Source organism: Mesoplodon densirostris, chromosome 19 (assembly GCF_025265405.1).
Source record: "Mesoplodon densirostris isolate mMesDen1 chromosome 19, mMesDen1 primary haplotype, whole genome shotgun sequence".
NCBI lineage: Eukaryota > Metazoa > Chordata > Mammalia > Artiodactyla > Ziphiidae > Mesoplodon > Mesoplodon densirostris.
The window spans coordinates 49097577-49122298 of NC_082679.1; the positions used below are offsets into that span (position 1 = coordinate 49097577).

Consider the following 24722-nt stretch of genomic DNA (forward strand, 5'->3'; position numbering starts at 1 on the left):
TATACATATACATATGTTCCCAATATCTCTTCGCTCTCTTTTTATCTTCTTGCCTTTTAATTGCTATCTGTCCTGCCTTAGTTGTTTCCCTTTGCTAAGCTAACTTTGCACTTTAAGCCTGTGTTTGGCCTGCCTTTTCTTTGTCTTGATGAGTTGAAGGTATCTTTGGCTCACTGATTATTTGATAATGGAGTGTGAAATTCTGCACCTAACAGTGTAAAGAGAACAAGAATTTCTACCCAGGCTCCCTGTCTGAAGATTTTCTGTTTGGACTTGGACTTTACTTGGACTTTTATGGCACATCTATGTGTTGGGTCTACTTTGTGTGCTTATAAATGGCCTTTGAGAGGGGATATGTTAACATATGTATATGTATAACTGATTAAATTTGTTATAAGGCAAAAAATAAAAAAAAAATAAATAAATAAAATAAATGGCCTTTGAAGGTACAACCTTAAAATGAGAAAACAACAACACTTTTTAACATGAGATTAGCGAAAGTCTAGAATAGGAGATGGTATGAATAATTGTTATTTTGTGAAGGAGAAGGGGAGATGAGGACATGGTTCTTTTTCTTTAAAATTTTACCTTAAAAAATTTACCTTAAAAAAGGTAAGCAAAAAGCTTTATTTTAAATCACATCATACAATTTTGCTTTACACTTAGAAAAGAATGGTGAACTGGGGACTCCTGAGGAGTTAGTTTTTCCTCTTCCATCTACAGCACTCCTTTTTTTGGAGGTGGGGAGGGGTACAGGGGGCGTGGTGCTGAGTTCTCAGCCAAACTCATCTGGACCTTATGCATCTTTGTGTCCCTACCAGGGCCTAGAATAGTGCTTTGCTGCACGTAGCAGCAGCTCAATAAATCTTTGTTGAGTTGAAAGAGTCTTGTGTTCCTGCTTCTCACTTGCCAGGACTTTGGGGTGGGTCTTCCTACTGGTTTACATTCCTTGGCACCCTGACTCCCTGAGAAGTGACGGTTTCAGGGGCACAGGTTACAGGGAAGACTTTTTATCAGGACGGCCTTGCGCTTTCCAAGGCTTAGCCGGACCACCAAGAATGTGGTGGGTTCCCACTGCCTGCTCCGTCTCTCCTGTTCCTCCTGTTTTTTTCTTCATGATTGATATTTCCACTTTGAACCCTTTTCATGGACTGTTCTTCTCAAATCCTTGCAACTTTTAAGGTTAACTTTGGAATCAGAGATAAGTTGACACATAAATACGTCTTGCTTGGAAAAAGAATGTGTAAAGTCCATGTGCCTGAACTCTACCAGGAAAGAGAGTTACTTACTCACCCTCTGAGAACAGTTATGTCCCACATATATATAGCTGTTCAAATCCCCAAGTGATGGTTGAATGTGAGGAATGCGTGTCTCATAAAGGACATTCGGATCATGGAAATGCGCCCCTATGAGATGAGCACTGATTCCATAGGGCATCTCCATCTCTGTATAAGGCCTTCTGACAGAGTGAGGTGGGGTGCTCAGCAAGAATTACCTAGCCGTGTATTTGAAAATTAGTATCTTCTTCTGTGGAAAGTGACATTCATTTGTACTGAGAGGATCTATTAGTTTTCAACTGCCGTGTAACAAATCACCACAAATTTAGGGCTTAAAACAGCATCATTTGTGAGCTTACAGTTCTGTAGGTCAGAAGACCAGGACACCATAGCTGGCTGACTGGTCTCCTTAGGGTCTCACAAGGCCAAAATCAAGGTGTCAGCAGGGCTGCATGCTTATCTGGAAACTAAGGAAGAATTTGCTTCAAAGCTCATTCGAGTCATTGACTGAGTCATTGTAGGACTGAGTTCCCATTTCCTTGCTGGCTCTCAGTTAGGTCCTTACTCGGCTCCTTATTAAGGCCATCCACATTTCTTCTCATGTGTAACCCCCCCCCAACTCATCATCAAGCTGGCAAGGGTGTGTCAGATTTCCCTCGTGCTTTGAATCTCTATGATTTTCTCTTCTGCCCTCCACTTTTGACAACTGCTGGAGAAAGTGTTCTGCTTTTAGGAGATTATGTCATTAGATTGGACCCATCTGGATGATGTCCCTTTCTTTTTCTTTTTAAAATACATTTATTTTTTTTATTTGGCCACACCGCATGGCAATCCCTACCGGAGATTGAACCTGGGCCCCAGCAGTGAAAGTGCCGAGTCCTAACCACTGGACTACCAGGGAATTCCTTCATGTCCCTTTCTTAAGGTCAGCTGTGCCATATAATATCATAATATTATCATATATTATTATGGTAATATCATGTGCCATATAATAACATAATCAAGGGTGTGATATATCATCATATTCCCTAGTTTTAGGCATTAGGGTGGGGTGTCTTTGGGAGGAGGGGCATTTTAGAAATTCTGCCGACCACAGAAGGTATCTTTCTTAAATCCCATATTTAATCACTTGCCTAGTCTTCACCTGTTGGAGAGCACTTGAAAATTATAGCTAAAACAAAAAAAAAACATGATAAATAAAATTTGGTTGGATTTGAAGATTGTCTTGCAATTTTAGTAATGAGTCTAATGAAATGATTTTTATTTGTAGACCCTTATGCTAGAGAATTTTTTTTTTTTTTTTTTTTTTTGCGGTACGTGGGCCTCTCACTGTTGTGGCCTCTCCCGTTGCGGAGCACAGGCTCCGGACGCGCAGGCTCAGCGGCCATGGCTCACGGGCCCAGCCGCTCCGCGGCATGTGGGATCTTCCTGGACCGGGGCACGAACCCGTGTCCCCTGCATCAGCAGGCAGACTCTCAACCACTGCGCCACCAGGGAAGCCCTAGAGAATGGTTTTACATGATGTTCAGGGCTAACCTTTCTGGAAGACACTAACTCTGACACTTCTCAATACCTGGTAGATTGTGGATTCCATCTCTCAGCACGGATTCCATTCTTTAAAAGGGTGGAGGGAGATGGGGAGGTGAGAACTGGTTGCCACGAACATGGGAAGTATTAGAGATTACAGGCCCAAGAGTGCTTTTGTGCTTGAGAGCTTGCTTCTTTTATTCATTCAGCAAATGTTTTTATATGCCTACTCTGGGGCCAAGCACATTCTAGGTGCTGGTTATACAAAGGTACATAAAACAGACAAGGTCCTACCCTCATGGGCCTTGTTGAAGTCAGACATTAAACAGATAAACATATAATCACAAATGGAAGTGCCATAAAGGAGAAGTTTAGAATGCTGTGTGAAAAGAATTCAAGGGAATTTAGTGCAGGCTGGGAGGTGAGGGACATTTAGACTAAGATTTGGATGAGAAGCCAACTGGATGAAGAGTCCAGAGAAGAGGATGCCAGGCGAGTAGATCAGCAAAGGCTCTGAATTTTCCTTGGGAGGAGTTTCGAGGGAGGTTTGGAGGAATGTCCGTTGAACATATTCTTTTAGGAGCTTACCTCCCTCCTGCTGAATCCCTGCCTTTGCGATTTGTTGTCAGAACACTTAGAAATAACGCCCCATGTACTGTCATCCCTGGTACCGCAGGGTCCCCTGTGGTCCTTTCAGGTCTGGGGCTGTAGCACAGGAACACTCTGGGCTGGGCCAGGTTCAAACAAGATGTGATGCCGCGAGGAAGAAGGTGGAGATACTTTTCTGGCCCACCTGTAGCAGAAGCTGGAGCTCCATATTCAGGGTCAGCCCTGTGCAGCTTCCTCCTGTGTGTCAGTGGAGGCTGATGGTCCACCACGCTCGTCTCCTGAGCTGCTAGAGCATCCCATGCCCTTGTACCATCTCAGGACATGGGACAAATTAGGGGCTGCCCTCTGTGTTCAAGGAACCTCAGATCATCCCCTCCTGCCCCGAGTGGGGGTGGGGTGCAACGAGACAGTGACCGCTTCCCCTGGACTTCATCTCTTGTTCAAGTTTGGGAGGGCGTTTGAGCGTTCTTTTTAGTGAAGCCCAACATGCAACCTGGAATGAGATGAGGTGAGTCAAAATTTATTGTATTTTCTCTCTTAAAATGAATTTTTTTAGTCTCAGAAAGCTGCCACCATTGAGAAGTTTGCTCTATATTCCAGGTTGGGCAAAAGTAAGTCACTTGTCTTTCTGTCACGTAGAATGGACTTGCAGCAGTTTTATTTTTACCTTTCCTGTCATTTCTGAGGCTAGCAGCTAGAGGTAGGGTGTGGAATGGAGCCATAAATTACCCTTGGAATGACTCGAAGGGCCCCATTTTTAACTCTAATTGCGCCTTTCCCTTTTCACCTCTCCTTTTTATCCCTCCCCCCCCACACTGTCCACATTTGAATGAGAAGGAAGAATTGAGGCGGCTGTAGGTGGGAGCAGGTTTGCTTAGTGACGCCTCTCTGAATGGTGGAAATCGTTTCTTTTCCCATCACCACTTCCCATTTTTTCCCTCCATGCTTCTATTTTAAGTGGCTGGTGTTTTTGTTTTTTTTTTTTTTTTTTCTTTTTCTGGTTCTTTTACTGGAAACCAGCCCAGCCTCACTCAGTTTTGTTTCCATGCTGCTATTAAAAGACAATGCCCAGTTAAGAGGACTCGGAGGAGGGGCCACCCTCTTGGTTCTAGTCATCCAGGCAAAAATCGATTCCCTGGATTGGAGTGTGAGAAGAGTTTTAAGATTATTAGGCAATTTTTAACTTCTGTACCCGTTTTTTGTTTTTTGGTTTTTTTTAATTTAAATGGAGGAAAACCCCACTATCAGTAGTTCTACCCTGAAACTTCTCTTTTGCTGAGCTAATGGGCCTGAATTCTGAGGTCAAAGAACCTCCCTTTAGTATCCTGGGCCTCTTACCAAGATAGAAAAGTATGCTTGGCACCCGGTATCCGGTCAGCCACGAATTCTTGACATTTGGGAGAGATGTGTCCCCAGACTTTGATGAATCCCTATATTTATTAATACAGAGTGTTTGTAGAGTCCAGAGTATTGCCTGAATCACATTCCCATCAAGGTTCTTGTTTTCTGGGTGTTTTATTTTTGGGAGGGGGCTATCCTCACACCATAAGTTACATGCCTTTTAAAATATTTATTTATTTATTTATTTATGGCTGTGTCGGGTCTTAGCTGTGGCACGCAGGATCTTTCATTGCGGAGCACGGGCTCTTCATTGCCTCATATGGGTTTCTCTCTAGTTGTTGTGCATGGGCTCCAGAGCGTGCGGGCTCAGTAGTTGCAGCACATGGGCTCTCTAGTTGTGGCACACAGGCTTAGTTGCCCCATGGCATGTGGGATCTTAGTTCCCCGGCCAGGGATCGAACCCTCGTCCCCTGCATTGGAAGGCGGATTCTTAACCACTGGACCACCAGGGAAGTCCCAAGTTACCTGCCTTTTAAAACTTTAATTTTTTCTCACGTGATGAGCTGTTTTTGCAGTGACTGAAGAACACAAATTGCTTTTTAAAATTATGAAGATAGGTTTATGGAGGTATACAATAAAACGCCCCCTATGCAATGTACAGTTTGATAAAAGTATAGCATCTGGTAAACACTACCATAATCAAGATATTGAAAGCATCTCCCCCAGAAGTTCCCTCATGCCCCTTTATAGACAGCCCCTACTTCTTTCTCCAGCTACTGGCAGCTACTCTAGCTACTACTAATTGCTTCCTTTCCCTACAGTTTTACCTCTTCCTAAATGTCATAAAAATGGATGGATATACTCTGTAGCCTTTTGTGTCTGTCTTCTTCCACTTAGCATAATGCATTTGTGATTCATCTATGTTGTTGCATCATCAGTTGTTCAATCCCTTTATTTACTGAGTAGTATTGCACTGTGTGGATGTACCACAGTCTGTCTGTTCATTCACCAGTTTGGGTTGTTTATGTTTTTGGAAATTATGAATAAAGTCACTATAATTTGCCTACAGGTTTCATGTAAACATTTTCATTTCTCTTGCATAAATACCTAGGCATAGGATTGTTGGTTTGTATGCTAAGTGCATGTTTAACTTTATAAGAAACTGCCAAACTCTTTTCCAAAGTGATGGTGCCACGTTGTGTTCCCCACAGCAGTGTTTGAGAGTCCCAGGTGCTTTGTGTTCTCACCAGTACTGTTACTGTCAGGTTTTTCTGTTTTGTTTTTGTTTGTGTGTGTGTGATTTTTTAGGTTTGTTTTGTTTTCTTTTTACTTTGTCCGTTCTAACAGTTTTGTGATGGTGCCTCATTGTCATTTTAATTTGTGTTTCCCTAATGACTAATGATGTTGAGCATCTCTCATGTGCTTATTTGCTATTTGTAGATCTTCTCTTTTAAAATCTTTTGATTATTTTTATTGGTTTATTCTTTTCATTATTGAGTTTTGAGAGTTTTTTTTCTAGAAATAAATCCTTTATCAGATAGGTATTTTGCAAATGATTTTTCCCAGTCTAGGGACTGTCTTTTCATTTTCTTGATAGTGTCTTTGGAAGAGCAGGAGTTTTAAATTTTGATGAAGCCACTGACTACTTTTTAAATCTATTTCCTCATAAAGGATATGATAGATTTATCAATCCCAAATTCTGAGCGACCACCAAATTTGGAATTTCATTTTTTAATTTAGCAAAAATTTTTGTTTTCGTGTCTTGTGAGCCACCACTTTTTTTGACTCTTCATTTTGTTTTCATTTGCATTACTGATGCTAGGGCTGGCTTTTTTTTTTAAACAAAGTTTTGTTTTGTTTAATTACTTCACATAAACTATTACATATATGATGATCAACAGAGCTGCACTGGGCGACAATGCCAAGTTATCAGGCAGGCACACTCACTAGACAAGTGGCTCTCCCACACACTGGCATTGTAGGGTGTGATGCAAATTTGTTTCTGAGCAGAAGTACAAATCACTGCATTTCCACTAAGATGTAAGCTCCTTGAGATCAGCGACTCTTTCTGTTTTGTTGCTAGCCCTAGAACAGGGCCTAGTGCTCAGAAAATAATGATTGAATGCAATTCTCTGGCCTTCATGCAAGGCAATGCAGGGTGTCCCACAACATTGGAGGCTGTGGCTCTCAGGGTCAGCTGAGGACTGAGGCCAGTGCTATGAATGTCAAAGCTTGAATGGCAAGGGACAGCCAAGAGCCCTCTCCTGGGGACCTCACCTGCATCAGTTCTCTTTCTGCAGAGTGGAGAGAGAATCCCAGGGCCCTGACCTTGACTGGCATTCCCTAGGGGGGTCTTAGTTTCTGATCTGAGGGAGGAACTTAGGTAACTTCACACCAGCATTTTGAGAGGCACGTGGTGTAGTGAGAGCTGAATCTCTGTAACTAGGTGACTTAAACCCATTCGTGGAATTTTGCCATTCTGCCTTCTTCTGACTGCCCCAGGGGCTGCATAGCTCCTCCCTCCCGCCCCCAAGATGGTGGAGGGATCAGGCCAAGGTTGAAGTCATTGGCAGAGCCGAAGCCAGGCTGCCTGTGGTGGGGCCCAGCTCATCTCCACCCCATCGCCCCGCTTGTGTCCTGGTACTATTTTGGCTTATGGTGTGTGGTTTCAGCATTTGGGCCAGCTTTTAATAACAACACAGTCGTATCTTTTAAGGGTTGAATGACCTCCCAGAGAGGAAACTGCTGAAGAGAAGATTGTCCTCAAACATTGAGGCCTTCTCTTCCTTCTAAGAGTCTTATTTTAAAGGTAATTCAAGAGGGGAAAAGTGGAAGCTCCAGATTTAGGGCAAGAGAAGAATCTGGGGAAGGGTGTGGGGGGGGGCTGGGTGGGTGGGTGTGTGTGGCTGGGTGTGTGTGTGTGTGTGTGTGTGTGTGTGTGTGTGTGTGTGTGGCTGGGTGGCCGTGAGCCACGGGCAGGGAGGTGGCAATTCACACAAAGTAGTCCCAGCTGCCCCTGGTTTACAGGCTAATCCGGGCTCTGCACCAGCCTGTCATTCAGGGTGTGCTGCTGTCATTAGTGGTTGAACATTTCTGAAAGTATTCTCTCTCAACTCTGACCGCACGCCCCTTTGGGGAAGGGAGGGAGGGGCTAGGAGAGTAATGGGACCCACCCTGTTGTCATGCCCAGCTGCTCTGCAGAGGGACAAGGAGCCCAGGACCTAGAAGGAATCATGGGCCTGTCAGAGCCTGTGCGTGTGACACGAGTGTCACATTTTCTATGCTGCCCCCCTCCCCTGCCCCGTGGCCTGCTGCGCCCAGAGTGGGTGAGCCCTCTGCTGTGGGCTGTGAGTACAAAATCACAGAGGCTTTTTTTCTTTTGTCCTTTTTTTTTAAAATTAATTAATTTATTTTTGGCTGCACTGGGTCTTTGTTGCTGTGTGCAGGCTTTCTCTAGTTGCAGCGAGCGGGGGCTACTCTTCACTGCGGTGCACGGGCTTCTCATTGCAGTGGCTTCTCTTGTTGCGGAGCATGGGCTCTAGGCATGCGGGCTTCACTAGTTGTGTCATGCAGGCTCAGTAGTTGTGGCTTGCGGGCCCAGTTGCTCCGCGGCATGTGGGATCTTCCCAGACCAGGGCTCAAACCCGTGTCCCCTGCATTGGCAGGCAGATTCTCAACCACTGCACCACCAGGGAAGCCCGATGTGGACCATTTTTGAAGTCTTTATTGAATTTCTTACAATATTGTTTCTGTTTTATGTTTGGTTTTTTGGTCCCAAGGCGTGTGGGATCTTAGCTCCCTGACCAGGGATCCAACCTGCACCCCCTGCATTGGAAGGTGAAGTCTTAACCACTGGACCACGAGAGAAGTCCCTATCCACTCTTTTTTAGATTCTTTTCCCATATAGGCCATTACAGAGTATTGAGTTGAGTTCCCTGTGCTATTACACAGTAGGTCCTTATTAGTTATCTATTTTATATATAGTAGTGTGTGTGTGTCAATCCCAGTCTTCCAGTTTATCCCTTCCCCTGCTTATCCCCTGGTAACCATACGTTTATTTTCTACATTTGTGACTATTTCTGGGAGCTTTCTATTAGAGGTCTTTGTCTCGCCATTGACCAAGTGACCAATGAATAGCCTGGAAGGGATTCAGCTTAAGTCCAGGCTTCCCACCCCCAGCCTCCAACCAGAGAGCGTGGGCTCTTGACCTTAGAGCACCTGGATTCGAGTCTTTGCTCCATTGCTCACTTTCTCGGTGTCTGTTTTCACCAGTAAAATGAGCATAATAATAGTAAGCCACCTCTAGGGTTGCCATGTTAAATGAGATAATATATGCAAAGTGCACAGCACACCACAGGTACCTGGAACATAATATTCCAGCTCAATGAATATTAAATTCTTCCATAGTCATTGTTTTCACGTTTATTGTTGGTGGTATTGTCACTGCCCCGAGTCCCGTGGTTGTAAATTGTTCTCTGGATCTCTGTTTCTCTGCCTGGAGAGGGGTGGTCTTTTCCTCACTGGGTAGTACTTAAATCATCTCACTGTTGAAAAGTAGTATATAATGAGTAGGAAGTAGAATAATCTCCTTTGACAAAACTGAGAAAGGCAGGGAAGCTTAGACATTTCCATCAAGTGAACAAAATCAAGCTACGACAGGACCGTGAGGACATGTACTGCCTGTTGCCTTGTGTCCTCTGAAGATGTTAGATAGAGCCTCTGCTGCTGTATTCCACCATTCTCCTTGTGGTACAGATCCTTCTCTGCATTTGTTCCTCATTTACTTGCATGGATGTTGAATCATCTTTTCTAGATAAAACATGTCAACGTACACATTGGTTGAAGTTGTCTAATGCCCCTTGACTTTTATTCCCAAGGCAAGCATGTTTCTAGCCATAGAGAATATGGATTTGGATAAGTTTTGGGCTCTTTTTTGGCTAATGGGAGAAATGTGTCATCTGTAGCCTGTTCAGTGATTCTTGTTTATTTCTTACATTCAAGCCCAATAAAAATAATGTGATGGTCACGGGATATTTTGCTGGTTATTTCAGATGTGGGGGAAATTCACTCTGGATTTGTTCACTTCAAATGGAAAAGTTTACCGAAAGTTGCCTTCTGTGCTTTTACCAAGAAGGAAGCTTACATGGGTCTCTCCATTCAGGGCCAGCTTCTGTTGAGTCAAAGACTAGAAGGACTACAGGGCTTATTTCCCATAAATAGCAAGAGAGGGAATACAGTGACTCAGGTGGGGCACACCTCTGTCTTTTTCACAGTGACTTATATCTGTCTGCTTTATATTTTGAACCCCCAGGACACACAGACATTCAGGTGGTTCAGCCAGAACAGCCACGGCAACCGGTGAGCAGAGCCCCGGTACTAGCAGCCGGCAGCATCAGCCCCTCAAGAACCCAAGCCACAGTGGCTTGGCCAATGGCACAGGTGAGTGACAGCACAGAGCACCAGCCCAGACTAAAGCATGGCCTCTAACTTGTTCTCACATGGAGTCGGGACCCTGCCTGCTGTGTCAGGATGCAGGGTGGGCGAGAGGAGACTCCCGCACTAAGATGGAATTTGAATCCATCAGTCCTTCCATGACCCGTCTTCTTTTCTCTCTGGCATAGTGTGTACAGCCAAGGTTATTCTCCACATGACTGTGCTCGTCTGAAATCTTCCTCTGTACAGAAATAAAAACTATTGATATTTAAATTCATTTCTTATCAACATCGGATTTCTTTGTGAGGGGGACAATATCTTACACATGACACGTTTTTTTCATTTCCTTAATTTAAGGGAATAATCAGACTAGGGAGAAAGAAGGCTAAGGATTGTTGTGAAGAGCTGGCTTAGAGAAGATGGCAGCATTGCTGAGCGGGTTGGGATGCCAGACCAGGAGCAAAGCCCAGCTGCCACTGGGGGGCCTCCTGCGGCTGTTCCATTGAGAGTATTTGTTCCATTTGAGAGTAGATGGCGCTTCCACATCCACTTGATCCTGCTTCCCCATAAGTGGGAAGAGAAGGACCTATTTCAGAACAAATCCATTTTTGTCATGTTTTCCTCCTGTCTCATCTGGACAGTGTTGAATTAAAAAGGGGAAAGGACCCCAAAAAAGTTTTTTTTCCTAAACATCTTGAAGATTGTCATATCTTTTGTGACTGCTGGTCATTTGGTAATTTGTCTTAATTTGGGGCAGTTGGGAAGGGACATGGGCGTTTGCTCTGATAAGCTGTAGGTGGGGGAAATGCAGGTGTTTAAATCAGTAAGAGACACCGAAATAATTTTGTAGATGCTTGTGATAACAGAGGTGTGGCAGGAAGGTCGGGAAGTTCAGAGCAGCACAGCTTCTTCACATAAGCATTACCATGGTACTGTTCCTGCCCTTTGTGTGACAGACTTATTGAGCAGGAGAAGTCGGTTGGGATTACTTTCTAATGACTGTTAGTTCTCTTGCAGCACTGCATGAGGGCTGCAGAGCCCCTTTGATAGCTCAGCGTGCCCGGCTCTACTGTTGTCTGCGGCAGACTGCAGGGTGGAGTGGCCTGTGTCCCGCAAGGCTCACTGTGTGTGCAGTGGCCTGACTTTCTCCCTGGAGTTTGGGACCCGCCTGCAGGAATTGAGTTAGCGAGCTCCCCCCGAGCCTTGAGGACGAGGATGAGCTGGAGGTGAGGGGCATAAGCGGTAGCTGTCTCAGCCTGCCTGGTGCTCCTTTGCCAACCGCCATGTCCAAGTGCTGGAACTGCCAGTTACAGAAGCCAGGGGTGGCCTGGCTTCCCGTTTGTGTGGTGGGGACAGCGAGGTGGGGGCCGTGGACTGCATTACAGAATACTGTATGCAGCTCCGCAAGCACCAGTAAACATGTTTCTCTTAAGCAAATAAGTCACTTATGGGAATTCCCTGGTGGTCCAGTGGTTAGGACTCGGCTCTTTCACTGCCAGGGCCCAGATTAAACCCCTGGTCCGGGAACTAAGATCCCACAAGCCATGTGGCGTGATGAAAACAAAAAGTCACTCATAGATGAGGGCCAGTGTTCACAAATGGGCAAGGGGAACTGGCTCTGGAACCCGTTGTTTCCTGGATGCCACAGACGTGATACCAGCCACTTTGTTCCTCCAGGGGCCTCCCTCATTGTGATGCTGGTCTCCCCCAGCCATCTCTGCTTGTCTTACAAAAACTATGGGTAGAACTTCCTGGGTTGTCCTGTGGTTGGGACTGCACGCCTCCAATGCAGGGGTCACAGCTTCGATCCTGTGTCGGGGAACTAGGATCCCACATGCTGCGCGGCACAGCCAAAAAAACCCCCAAAAAACACCCCCCCCCAAAAAAAAACCACCTATGGGTAAATTGCCTTTCTGTGGTGATGGTCTTTGAGTAACTCTCCTTGGACATTTAAACAGGTCTGTGTTTCCCCTACTCTTATTTTTAGGTACCTTTGTGTATTGTGCTTATCTCCAGGAACATTATGTATTTCAGCAGATGAGGCACGTGCCAGCCACGTGTTCCGAAAGCCAAATATCTGTAACCCCAAACTGCCTTGGAGATGTCTTATGGTGCTGTGTCTGAATGCCCAAACTGTTCCCAAACCTGTCTGTGAAGGACAGTCATTGAATGTTAGGGATTTCTGCCTGTTAAAATACTAAGGCCTTGGCCCCTATCTTGTTTCTCTCCTTTCTGCTCTGATGATGGTTCACATTTGGCTCACAGCCAGCCTGGACTTTGTAGGCTTTTTAATGTCTATCCAAGGGGTACAGAAAGATCTCACCTTTCCTTTGGGGAGCAGACAGAAGCGCCCCTCTTTGGTAGCATAAAACTAGAAGGGGGTTGAGGCTCTGATTGAGGACATCTCCATCCCTGTATGGACATACAGGTGTATGGACATCTCCATATACCGCTGTTCGAACTGCGAGGACCAGTTCCAAAATGGTGGTGGTGGAAAGCCGTGCTTCCAGGAAATGTTTCCAGAGACATACAAGATTTATTTAGCAAGCCTTTTTGGCTGTGCTCTGCAGCTATGCATGAAAAAGACATCTGGGGCAAAGACGGAGCTGACTTCCAGGTGTTTTTTTCACATCACAACTGTAAAGTATCCGTTTTTATAAAAAGAAAGTGAATGGCGGTCTGTCTGTATAAATATTATATTTCTGAGTTTTAGAAGTGGTGGAATCAAGGACTAGGCTAATGGTATAGCATTTTATTGAGACTTGTGTGCAATGATTTACTTTCTAATTTTTTCTTGAAAACTTTACCCACCCCCCCCAAAAAAATTACATCTCTCACTCGTTCCTCCCTTAAATGTGATTTCCATGCATGTAAGGTGGGGAGTCACACTGACTGCAGTCAGATTCTGCCCCCGGGGTACAGCATGTGTGTAAGACCCAGGGACTAGTTGGGCCTTAGTTTTCTCATTAATAAAATTAGGACAAGATTATATATCTCATAGCGTTGTTATAAGGAATAAACTATATAAAACATGTAGCATGTTTAGCACAGTGCCTGGGACATAGTAAGCTCTCAGATAGCTTTTGTCTTTACGAATAATTTTATATGGTTATAATTATGCAGCGCGGATAGATATTCTTTTTTCCATTTCATTATTTTTGTTACACATGTTCATGTATCAGTGGTCTTCTTGTTTACCTTTTTTTAGTGGCCTCATACTATTTCACAGTTAATATGCCATAACTCATATAACCATTTTGCAGTCCTTGTGTATTTCCCTTTTGTAAAACAAAATCCTGATGTAAACATTCTTTGCACACAACTTTGTTTCTTCCAGAATGGAGTTCTTGAGTCAAAGGATGAGAATTTTTAAAATCTAAAGTGTGTTACCAGAGTGCCTTCCAAAAGGTCTGAAATAATCATACATCCCAAGGCACTGTAAAATTTTCCTCATGGCATATGAGGTTTATTTTTCCCTTGACCTTGTAAATACTGGTTTGTCATTTTGCTAACAGGTATTGGGTGCCACCTTATCATTTAACCTCATTGCATTTCTACAATTATCAGTTGCTTTTCTCTTAAGCGACTTTTTTCATGGTGTTCAGTTTCATGGAGTTATAGATGTTTATTTTAGAGATTTATATAGTCTAAGTACAGGTTTTTAATAAAATTGTGGTAAAATGCTCATAACATAACATTTACCATATAAACCATTTTTTTTTTTTTTTTTTTTTTTTTTTGCTGTACGTGGGCCTCTCACTGTTGTAGCCTCTCCCATTGCGGAGCACAGGCTCCGGACGCGCAGGCTCAGTGGCCATGGTTCACGGGCCCAGCCTCTCCGCGGCATGTGGGACTTCCCGGACTGGGGCACGAACCCGTGTCCCCTGCATCGGCAGGCAGACTCTCAACCACTGTGCCACCAGGGAAGCCCCCATATAAGCCATTTTTAAGTGTATAATTCAGTAGCATTGAGTACATTCACAGTGTTGTGCAACTTTACCACTATCCATTTCCAGAAACTTTTCATCATCCCAAACTGAAACTCTGTACCTTTTACACAAAAACAGTCTCCCTTCCTCCTACCCCCCAGCCCTAGCCCCTGGTAACCTTCGTTCTGCTTTATGTCTGTATGAATTTGCTTATTCTAGGTACCTTTTGTCTCTGGCTTATTTCACTTAGCATAATGTTTTCAAGATTCATCCACGTTGTAGCATGTGTCGGGGTTTCATTCCTTTTTCAGGCTGAATAATATTCTGTTGTATGTTTTTACCATGTTTAATTTATCCATTCATCTGTTGATAGACATTTGGGTTGTGTCCGCTCCTTGGCTATTGTGAATGCTGCTGTGAACATGGGTGTCCAAGTATCTGTTTGAGTCTGTTCTTTCAATTCTTTTGGCTGTATACGTTGGAGTAGAGTTGATGGGTCATAGGGTAATTCTATGTTTAGCGTTTGAGGAACCCTCGAACTGTTTTCCAGAACGGCTGTACTGTCTTTTCCCACCAGCAGTGAATGAGCATTCCAATTTTTTAACATCCTTGCCAACACTTGTTTTTTTCTGTTTTTTTTGTTTTGGTTTGGTTTGGTTTTTTTCCCCGTACTAGCCGTCCTAATGGGTGTGAAGTATCTAGGTACAAGTTTTATCTGGTATTTGTGTGATTATAAGTTTTCCCACTATATCATTGTTTTGCCCTTTGTCTCATTTTCTGTGGTTTCTGTAGCAAAGGAGTTAAAAACTTAAAAAAAATTGTGCCTGAGCATTTTTTTAATATTTATAATTTTAACTTTTGCTTCAGTAGTGAAAAGATTCTCTCTTGTCTCTAGATGGAATAAATATTTTCTGTTTTACTTTTTTTTCATGTTAAAAATATCCCACTGGAAATTATACTGGTTTATCTGTATCTATACATACATAAATATAGTGAAAGTTGGGTTTCAATTAATTTTTCTCTATAGCAGTGTCTTATTATCCTGTAAACATTAATTACTTTTTTTCTTTCTGTGGTTTTACTCAGTGTTTATCACTTACTGTATTCTTATATGCAGTGAGTATTCATTTCTGGACTCTTTACTTATCCCATTTATTTCAGGTTTTGAGTCAGTCTTGCGTGATTTTGATTATCGACATGTTATAGGATGTTTTTCTAATGTCTGGAAGGGCTAGTCCTACCTTATTGCTTTTTCTCCATGATATTTTTTGATAGTTTATACATTTTCAAAACAAATTTCAGACTTTGAATGCTTAGAAGCGTGGTGGAATGTAAGTGAAAAATGTATGAATCTACATATGGAGCAAGGAAAGATTGAACTTTCCCATCAGGTGACATGGTATGGCTTTATCCATTTTTAAGTTTTTCTTCTTTTTTCCATCTAATTTAATTGCTTTTTAAAATATAATCCTCACCCACCCTGTGTCATACTAATTATGAAATATTTTTCTAGTTTTGGTCCGCTCCCTTGAAGAGCTGAGTTGATCGATTGCATTAGAAGGCATTGCTTGGGTTTCATGGATGAGAGATACCAACTGCTTTACCGTGTATCATATGTTACGAGCTGATCTTCAGTTTAAAAAGCTTCCATTGTTGGCAGTCGCCTTCTCCATGCCCGAGTGAGGGGGCTGAAAAGACCTGTGTGTCCAGTGAGCGTCTGTGCTACACCACACACACACCTAAAGATCTTGGAACACACAGTGAGCTGGCAGCCTGTCTAGGATTAAGAAAAAGAATTTCCAATTCCTGATCTTTTTTTGGCCAACTGTGACTAGAGTATGTCTTAGTCCTGAATGAATATCTGATTCAGAAAGTTAGAATGTTTAACCAACATCACAGAGGGAACCTTGTGAAATACCCACAGTTGCAGAAATCAGCCGTTTTACCACCTTATCCCATTTACCCTCTCGGTACCCAGCTTTTCTTTCCCACACAGGAAAGCCATCTAAGCCATCTTCATTTCTCCTCCTCCCACCTCCTTCCATTGTTTTTGTTCAATAGTCTTCTGGATTTGAGTGCTGGTTCTGCTACTTGCTTGGCACCTCTCTGAGTGGTACCTCTGGGAACCTCAGTTTTACCTTCAGTAAAATGGGAATAATACTACCTTCCTCATGGGGTTATTAGGAGGATAAGTGAGCTAATGAGAATGAACTTGTGAAAAGCAGCACGGGATCCTGGATTGGATCTTGGAGTAGTAAAAGGACATTAGTGGAAAACCTGGTGAAATCCAAATAAATTCTAGAATTTAATTAATAGTAATATACTAATGTTATTTTTTTAGTTTTGACAATGTGCCATAGTTCAGCAAGGTAGTAGTAGCATGGATGAAGGGCATGCTATCTTTGTGCTATCTTTGTAACTTTTCTATAAATTTAAAACTATTCAAAAATTTTAAAAATTTAAAAAGAACCTGCTTTGCAAGTGATAGTGTTACCCAAATGTGAGGCGGTTTTATTTCAGATATCTTTTGCTAGATTATTAGGCCTATTAAACAAGTATTTATTCAATCAATATTTATCGAATGCCATTTTGCTAAGCGCTATGACAGTGTGAAGAAGTATGAAATAAGGTCTCTGCCCTATAGTCTGTTTCAGGGAAAGAAGCTGAAAAGCCCCAGTCAGCCAAGTACCAACACAGCAGATGTCACAGGGGCTGCGAGGTTGAGTAGCCAAGGCCACAGGTGCTGTGGGCTCTGCAACGGGATCCGTCTGGGCTGAAGTGGTGGGGAGAGCCTCTAGGGAAGGAGGGCTGAAGTGAGCAAAGGGGTGGAGACAAGAATGTAGTAGGTAGAGAATGGAAGTAGCAAAAAATGAAGGAAAACAAATTTTCCGATATTCTCAAGAAGGATGCTGTCTTTTGGGGGAGATAAGTTGTGTACATCAAATAATTATGATTAATAGAGAACACTGGCTATACTGAATAGAGCTTAAATGTAAAATACAGCAATTTTCTAAGGCATGATGAAATTGTAACTCCTCGTCTTTGTCAATCCAGTTTTTCTCTCTACTTGAAGTCATGGCTCAAGTGTGGCGCTCTGTCACTTTTTTACCAGGGTGACCATGACGCAGTAACTGAATTATCTGAACTTTGGTTTCTTCTGACTGTAAGCTGCAATGGTTTGGATTTACTTCTGAGGTTTCAAGCACTTATGTTCTAAGAACATGTGTGTATATACAGGCACACCTTTGTTTTATCTCTTTTTGCTTTATTGTGCTTCACAGATATCACATTTTTTCTTCTTCTTTTTTTTTACAAATTGAAGGTTTGTGGCGACCCTGCATCAAGCAAATCTGCCAGCACCATTTTTCCAATAGCATTTGCTCACTTCGTGTCTCTGTGTCATACTTTGGTAACTCTTGCAATGTTTCTTTTTTTTTTGGGCATGCCGTGTGGCTTGTGGGACCTTAGTTCCCTGACCAGGGACTGAACTTGGGCCCTCGGCAGTGAAAGTGTGGAGTCCTTACCACTGGACCACCAGAGAATTCCCCAGTTCTTGCAATATCTCAAACCCTCCACCAGCAAAAAGATTACGACTCACTCAGATGATGGGTAGCATTTTAGCAATAAAGTATACATTGTATTTTAAGATATCATGCTATTATTGTACACTTAATAGACTGCAACATAGTGTAAACAAAACTTACATGCACTAGAAAACCAAAAAACTTGCTTTATTGCGATATTTGCTTTATTGTGGTGGTCTGGAACCAAACCTGCAATATCTCTGAGGTATGCCCATACACATACACATACAGAGTCTTTGAGAGCAGAGAGTGTAAGCATGGACACATAAAGTTTCAATGCTAGGATATCTGGCTTTCACATTCTGTTTCCAAATCTAAACTCGAGAAACCACAAAGCTCTTAAACAGATGAACTACTCTGGTGAATCAAAGGCTCTCGGATAGCTCTGTGGACAGATGCAGTCCTGGTGGGAACCCTTTTAACTAGATTTGCAGCGGCATGAATGGTAAGATCCAAATAGTATTGACTAGGCGGTCTTTTCCACTGGCATGCTACAGGGCTCTGGTTTTGTTCTTTTCCTGGTTGACAATTTCATAAATTTTTTTTTTTTTTTTTTTGCGGTACGCGGGCCTCTCACTGTTGTGGCCTCTCCCGTTGCGGAGCACAGGCTCCGGACGCGCAGGCTCAGCGGCCATGGCTCACGGGCCTAGCTGCTCTGTGGCATGTGGGATCTTCCCGGACCAGGGCACGAACCCGTGTCCCCTGCGTCGGCAGGCGGACTCCCAACCACTGCGCCACCAGGGAAGCCCCATAAAAATTTTCTTAATAGGCAGTACATGTATGTTGTCAATACCTTAAAGATATAAAAGCTTAAACAGTGTAAAGAAAGTCTCCTTCCTATTCTGGACTTCCAGCTTCCCCTTCCCTCCCCAGAGGCAGTCACTGTTGTGTTTCGTATGACTCTTTCCAAGATATTCTTTGAATATACAAGCATATTCTTTGAACATACACACACAAATAGTAGCACAATATATATGCTGTTCTGCACTTTCCCACTTATTAATTATCTTAGAATTTTTTCCAAAGAACTTGAAGCCAACTTGAAGATCTTTGGCCCTTCCCTCTTCTGCTAACCCCAGCCAAAGATGGGGACAATTTTAGCTTCAGTAAGAACAATAATCACAAAAGATTGAAATGCTTTAAATATATTTAAATCCAAGAACTCATAATGGTTTTTATGTTGTTTTTGTTTTTTCTGTTTTTTTTTTTTTTTTTGCTGTATGCAAGCCTCTCACTGCTGTGGCCTCTCCCGTTGAGGAGCACAGGCTCCAGACGCGCAGGCTCAGCGGCCATGGCTCACGGGCCCAGCCGCTCCGCCGCATGTGGGATCTTCCTGGACTGGGGCACGAACCCGCGTCCCCTGCATCGGCAGGCGGACTCTCAACCACTGCGCCACCAGGGAAGTCCCCATAATGGTTTTTAAACAGAGCAAAATTTCACTGTTTATTTTTGGAGGACATGAGAGTATCAACTCATTCTTCTGAAAACTGGTAAATGAAAGGAAAGACTCAAGCAATTCTCTTGCCTTTTCTTTACAAACTGAACCTCAAAGTAACCAAATAGTTGATAGGGGAAATTTCTCTTTAGAGGCGTGATAGAATTAGAATATTACTATTTTTCGGTTCTTTACCAGTTAGTGGATTTAGGCAATAATCATCAATGGCTGCTAACATTGCAAAAGAGAAACGACCAGACATTATGTGCCTCTCCTGATGGGAGTACATACTCCATCTGTGCCACAGACATTGAATATGTACAAAAGTAAAAAGGAATATTACAATGAACCCATCACCCAGCTTTGACTGTTATTGACTCATGGCCATTTTAATTTCACCTGTAGGCCCCCTGACCTCTCTCCTCTGTACCCACCCAAGCTTCCCCCCACCTCCCAATTATTGTATTTAAATTTTTGGTATTGCCCCGCTGCACTCCACAGAGGTTCTAGCAGTTTCTCCTCTTACCAGCTGTATGTGAAAATCCAGTTTTTCTTACATTCTTATCAGTGTGGTTGAATATTTTTCACTCTTGCTAGTGTGATAGGTTAAAAAATGGCATTTCATTATAGCCTTAAATTGCATTTTTTTTGTATCATAATTGAGGTTGAGCATCTTTTCGTATGTTTAGGGGTAATTTGTATTTCCTTAACTGTGAAGTGTCTGCATATTTTTGGTCTTTTTCTTACTTGTTTTTTTTTAATTAATTTATTTATTTTTGGCTGCGTTGGGTTTTCATTGCTGTGTGGGCTTTCTCTAGCTGCGGCGAGGAGGGGCTACTCTTCGTCACTGTGCGTGGGCTTCTCATTGCGGTGGCTTCTCTTGTTGTGGAGCACGGGCTGTAGGCGCATGGGCTTCAGTAGTTGTGACATGTGGGCTCAGTAGTTGTGGCTGTTGGGCTCTAGAGCACAGGCTCAGTAGTTGTGGCGCACAGGCTCAGTTGCTCCACGGCACGTGGGATCTTCCTGGACCAGGGCTCGAACCCATGTCTCCTGCATTGGTAGGTGGGTTCTTAAGCACTGCGCCACCAGGGAAGTCCCTTTCTTACTGTTTTGTAGAGGCCTTTTTCATATCAAAGAAATTAGCAACTTGTTTGTAATATGAATTGATAATCTTTCCCAGTTTGTTGTTTTTCTTTTGATTTTAATTTTGCTTATGGTGGTTTTTTGCCATTTAGATTAAAAAAAATTAATGTAGTTGAATTCATCAATAGTTTATAACTTTTAGATTCTGTCTTTTCCACTTCGAGATTATAAAACTGTTCTCCATTTTCTTTGGTTCCTCTGTGATTTTATGTTTTATGTCAAAATCTCTGATCTATCTGGAATTTATTTTGAGGTAAGGAGTGAGGTAGGAATATATCTCAGTTTTTGTCCAGTACATTACCCACTTGTCACAGTGCTGTTTATTGAATAGTCTGTCTTTTCTGTAGGAATTTAAAATGTCACCTTTGTCATATACTAAATTCCTTAATTCCCATGTGTATTTAATTCTATTTCTGAACTATCTTGTTTATTTAATCGACATCTGCCTATTCATGTATCAGTGCTGTAGCTTTATAATATGGGTTAATTAATACCTTAGAAAACTATCTCCTCCCCTCTCCCCCACCCATGCACACAAGACTCTTCATCTCTAGAATTTTTATGGCTATTCTTCTGTGTTTAGTTTTACTTATACATTTTAGAATGAATTTATTTAGTTCTCATAAAGGTCATGATGGTTTTTTCATTGGAATTGAGTAAAACTTATAGATTTGCATAAAAATAATTGCCATCTGTTGTGTTTTACTAACTCAGCTGAGATAGACTAGGAATATCAATAAAAATTCTTGCATTTATGTTGAGGAAACATCAGTTGCATAAAATATAGTCATTTATTAAACAACTAATTTAGTCTGTGTGCCAGACAATATTTCATATACTGAAGAGAAAGCAGATTATTTAAATTAATCATAGGTAGTTCCTAGGCTCTTTGCTGTTTGTTAAGATCAAGCTTGGCATCATCTCATGTGAAGAAATTTTAGTTTCAGCTGACCACCAGTCTCACGTTAGCCGACAGGCTCATGTGGTTGCCTCTGAGTTATTATAATCCCGGGCTGCATTAGAGGATGCGCAGAGAGGGAGAAGTAGAGTATAGTGAGTGAGGGTTCAGGCTCTGGAGGCAGACAGCAGGGGTGTGAATTAGGTGCCCTGTGACCTTGGCAGGTTATTTAACCTCTTCGAGCTTCAGTTTCCTCAACTGTAAAATGGGCTTGTGTATGAGGCTTAAATGAGATAATCCAAAAAGCAATGACGTGTACTTTGGCTGGCGTTCTGGTATTCTATAAATATAACTGGTGTTCTATAAATATAACTACTATCTTTTATATTGGAAATCTGACTCTGCTGGTCTGATGGTATCTCGTTTATTATGTTCAGTTCATGATACCATTATTTAGAAATGGGAGGCAATAGAAAAAAATATCTACAAGAGGGCAGCCAGGTCATAAGAAGAGAGTAACCTAGAGACATTAAAGAAATAGTAGGCCTTTTACTGGAATAGAGAGGGTGGATGAGAAACAGGGTGGCCGGATACTTATTTTATATTGCTTGGGGTGTGGGGACTAAAACCATCTAGTGGAATTCAGCTTACCATAAGACAAATCTTTCTGGCAGCTACATCTGTTCAACAATGGAATGCCTCTGTAGCAAGATGCTTGTCAGAAGAAATGTTCAATCTGGATAGCCATTTGTTAGGGGAACTGCAAAAAGAGTTTCTGAATTAGGAAGATGAGGCTAAACCAAGGGGTTTTCCTACGAAATTCTAGTGTAAATGTACACATATGCAATCACATATGTAGAAGATTCTCTGTTTATGGCTTATCCATTTTCAAAGAATTTTAATTCTTTGAAACCGCATTTGATCCCTTTCTGAGTGAGAGGATATTGCAGTGCCTTGGGATCCTTGTGAACATGAGTGATCATCAAAGGAATGGAAAAATGAGGAGACTCAGGAATCAGCTTATTTCACTTCTGTCTCTTTGTCTATTGTTACCTTGGAGACAAGTCCCTTCTCTCACAGCCCCATCTTTTCCGTCTAGGGTGTTAATCCTTGCCCCCCACTTTGAGCATGAGTCTTTAAAAGAACAAGCACATTATTGGAAGTTTTCTACCTCTTAGTGTGTATGGAGCTTTTTGAAGGAAGGTGCTATTTGTGCCTAGCAGACAAGTGACAAAGAAAAGTATACAACCCTATAAGCTTGGCTTTGGCCTTGGCCTTGCTCCATGTAGCACTAACACGCTTCCCTGGTACATTATTTTTCCTGCTACTCTTTTATTGCTGTAAACGTAACCATGGCATGTTAGAAAAATTTAGTGAAGTTATATAAAAGAGGTAATATTTAATAATCTATTTATTTCAACTCCATCTCCCACTTTTCTTCCGGCAGGCCCTCACTGACTTGCTGTCCTTTCCAAAGTTATGTTCTGTAAAACTTTTTGCCATCACCAGGTAACATGTACAGTCACCTTGTAGGTACTGTGTTACCATGTTAAGTGAGAAACCTGGTGAATGTGAACACAACGCTGAGTTGATCTCTAAACTACGGTTCCTGTATTTTCAGTGAATGATGAACCCACTGCAGCCACTGACCCCGAAGGACCCTCTGCTGTTCCTGTGGCGTCCCCACCTGCTGTGGCATCGAGTGCGGTCCCCAACCCCGCCACCGCGACTCTCCCTGCCACGACCACGCCGGAGGAAGGAGAGGAGCCCAGCACTTCGGGCACCCAGCAGCTCCCAGCGGCTGCCCAGGCCCCTGATGCTCTGCCTGCTGGGTGAGTAGCCTTCTATCCCACAGCAGCACCTCCCTCCCCACCCCCTGAAATAAAAAAACAACTGAGGCTCCTTCACCAGGGCAGAAACAACGTGGTTATTTATTACCTGGTGGCTAGTAGTCTCTGGGGAGGCTGCCATGCATAGGAACAAGGGAGGTGTGGGAGAACTGCTCGTTCTGCATAAATCTTGAAAAGGATCTAAATCATCTAGGGCAGAATCAATGGTACCTTATACCGTGACTTGAAATGCACAGCTTGACTCAAAGAATGTGGCTTTTATGGAACAAGGAGCTCATTTTGCCCTCCGGCATCACTGGATTTGCCTAGATCCTGCCTAGAAAACAGCTTTTCTCCCTTGCGTTTTATCTCAACGGCCCATGGAGGATTTCAGGCTCTGAATATTACTGTATGTTATTCCCATGGCTGGGGCTGACGTTAGCACGGGCTCCTGGTTTTCTTGGAGCCACCTTTTAGTTCAGAATTAAATCTGATGCTGAAGGCCTTGGATGACAAGAAGATGGCCCCAGCAGGCCAAAAGTGAGTGGAGATTAAAAGCATGGACCTGGGAATCAAGTAGATCTGGGTTTAACTCCCCACTCAACCCTTTATGACTTTGGCTGTGTGACTTACCATCTCGGTAAGGTGGAGGTAATAATCATGCCTATCTATCTCCCCAGGAAGTTAAGGGACTCAAATAAGACAGTGTATATGAAGCCCTCACCCAGTGGTGGGTGTTTTACCTGGTGAATGATATTTTTTAAGTGGGTATGAAGGAACCATAAAGGAACAGAACAATTCTGAACTGGGAAACAGAGTCTTATCTAAGGACTACTGATCACTTTCAGGGCCAGTCCCGTTGTGGTCCCAATGCCCATCCTGGTTATCAGTTGGTACTGAGGAAACCAATGTCCATATCACCACAGTCACCATGGTCTGGCCAGTGGTGGTGGTGTGTGGGTGATTCACAAAGGAAAAGGGAAGGATGGATGGTCTCTTGCTTGATGTATAACATTCTATATTGTTCTTAAACCACTTTAGAAAACCCAGTTGTTTAAGCAAAAAATCCTAAATCCGAAGGCATTTGCGATCCCCAGCATTTGGCACACAACTTAACTTATATTTCTTAATAAAACACAATGAACACGTGAAAAGTATTGCAAATAGTTTTTAATACCTCAAACCCGGAGAGAATTGGGGGTATTGAGAGGTGGCTCCAAAAAGTCTTTTGTGAAGTTTTTGATTTTGTGAAAAGATTCATAAGCAATTGCTTGTGTGTAACTCCTCCCTACAGAGGCGTTCTTTTCTTTTTTCCTCTTTCGTACATGGTAAGGAATACTTGAAAGACCTTTGTTTGGTTTATAATTTGAAATCTGTATATAATTTGGGGAGAACGGGGCAGAATCATTTTGGCAGAAAGGAGAGAAAATGGCTGCCCGGGTGCTGCAGGAGCTGTTTGTTTGCTTTCCGCTGAGCAACTGCCTGGAGGGCGGGCTTCACTCCCGGTGTCAGTCACAGGCAATTAGGGCTAATGGCTCAACGTGTCTTTATGTAGGGCGTGTGTGAGGGTTACTGTTCTCCTGGATTGGGCTCTTCCTGTTTCCAGGCAGCTGGAAAACTCCAGGCCTTGAAAACACCCTTTATTCTGAGTCTGGCGATTGAGCAGCTCAGAGAAGCCTGTTCTCCTACCCACCCTCCACCCCCCGCCCAACTAGAG

General features: G+C 42.9%; 1 protein-coding gene across 1 annotated transcript in view; it reads left to right on the forward strand.

Annotated features, from left to right (window-relative positions):
- WWP2 (WW domain containing E3 ubiquitin protein ligase 2) overlaps positions 1–24722 on the forward strand; it is a 150798-nt gene that overhangs the window by 78848 nt on the left and 47228 nt on the right. The window contains exons 7-8 of the mRNA XM_060083582.1: positions 10066–10193; positions 22798–23008. Of these exons, the coding sequence (XP_059939565.1) occupies positions 10066–10193; positions 22798–23008 (339 nt within the window). The remainder of the gene's footprint in view (positions 1–10065; positions 10194–22797; positions 23009–24722) is intronic.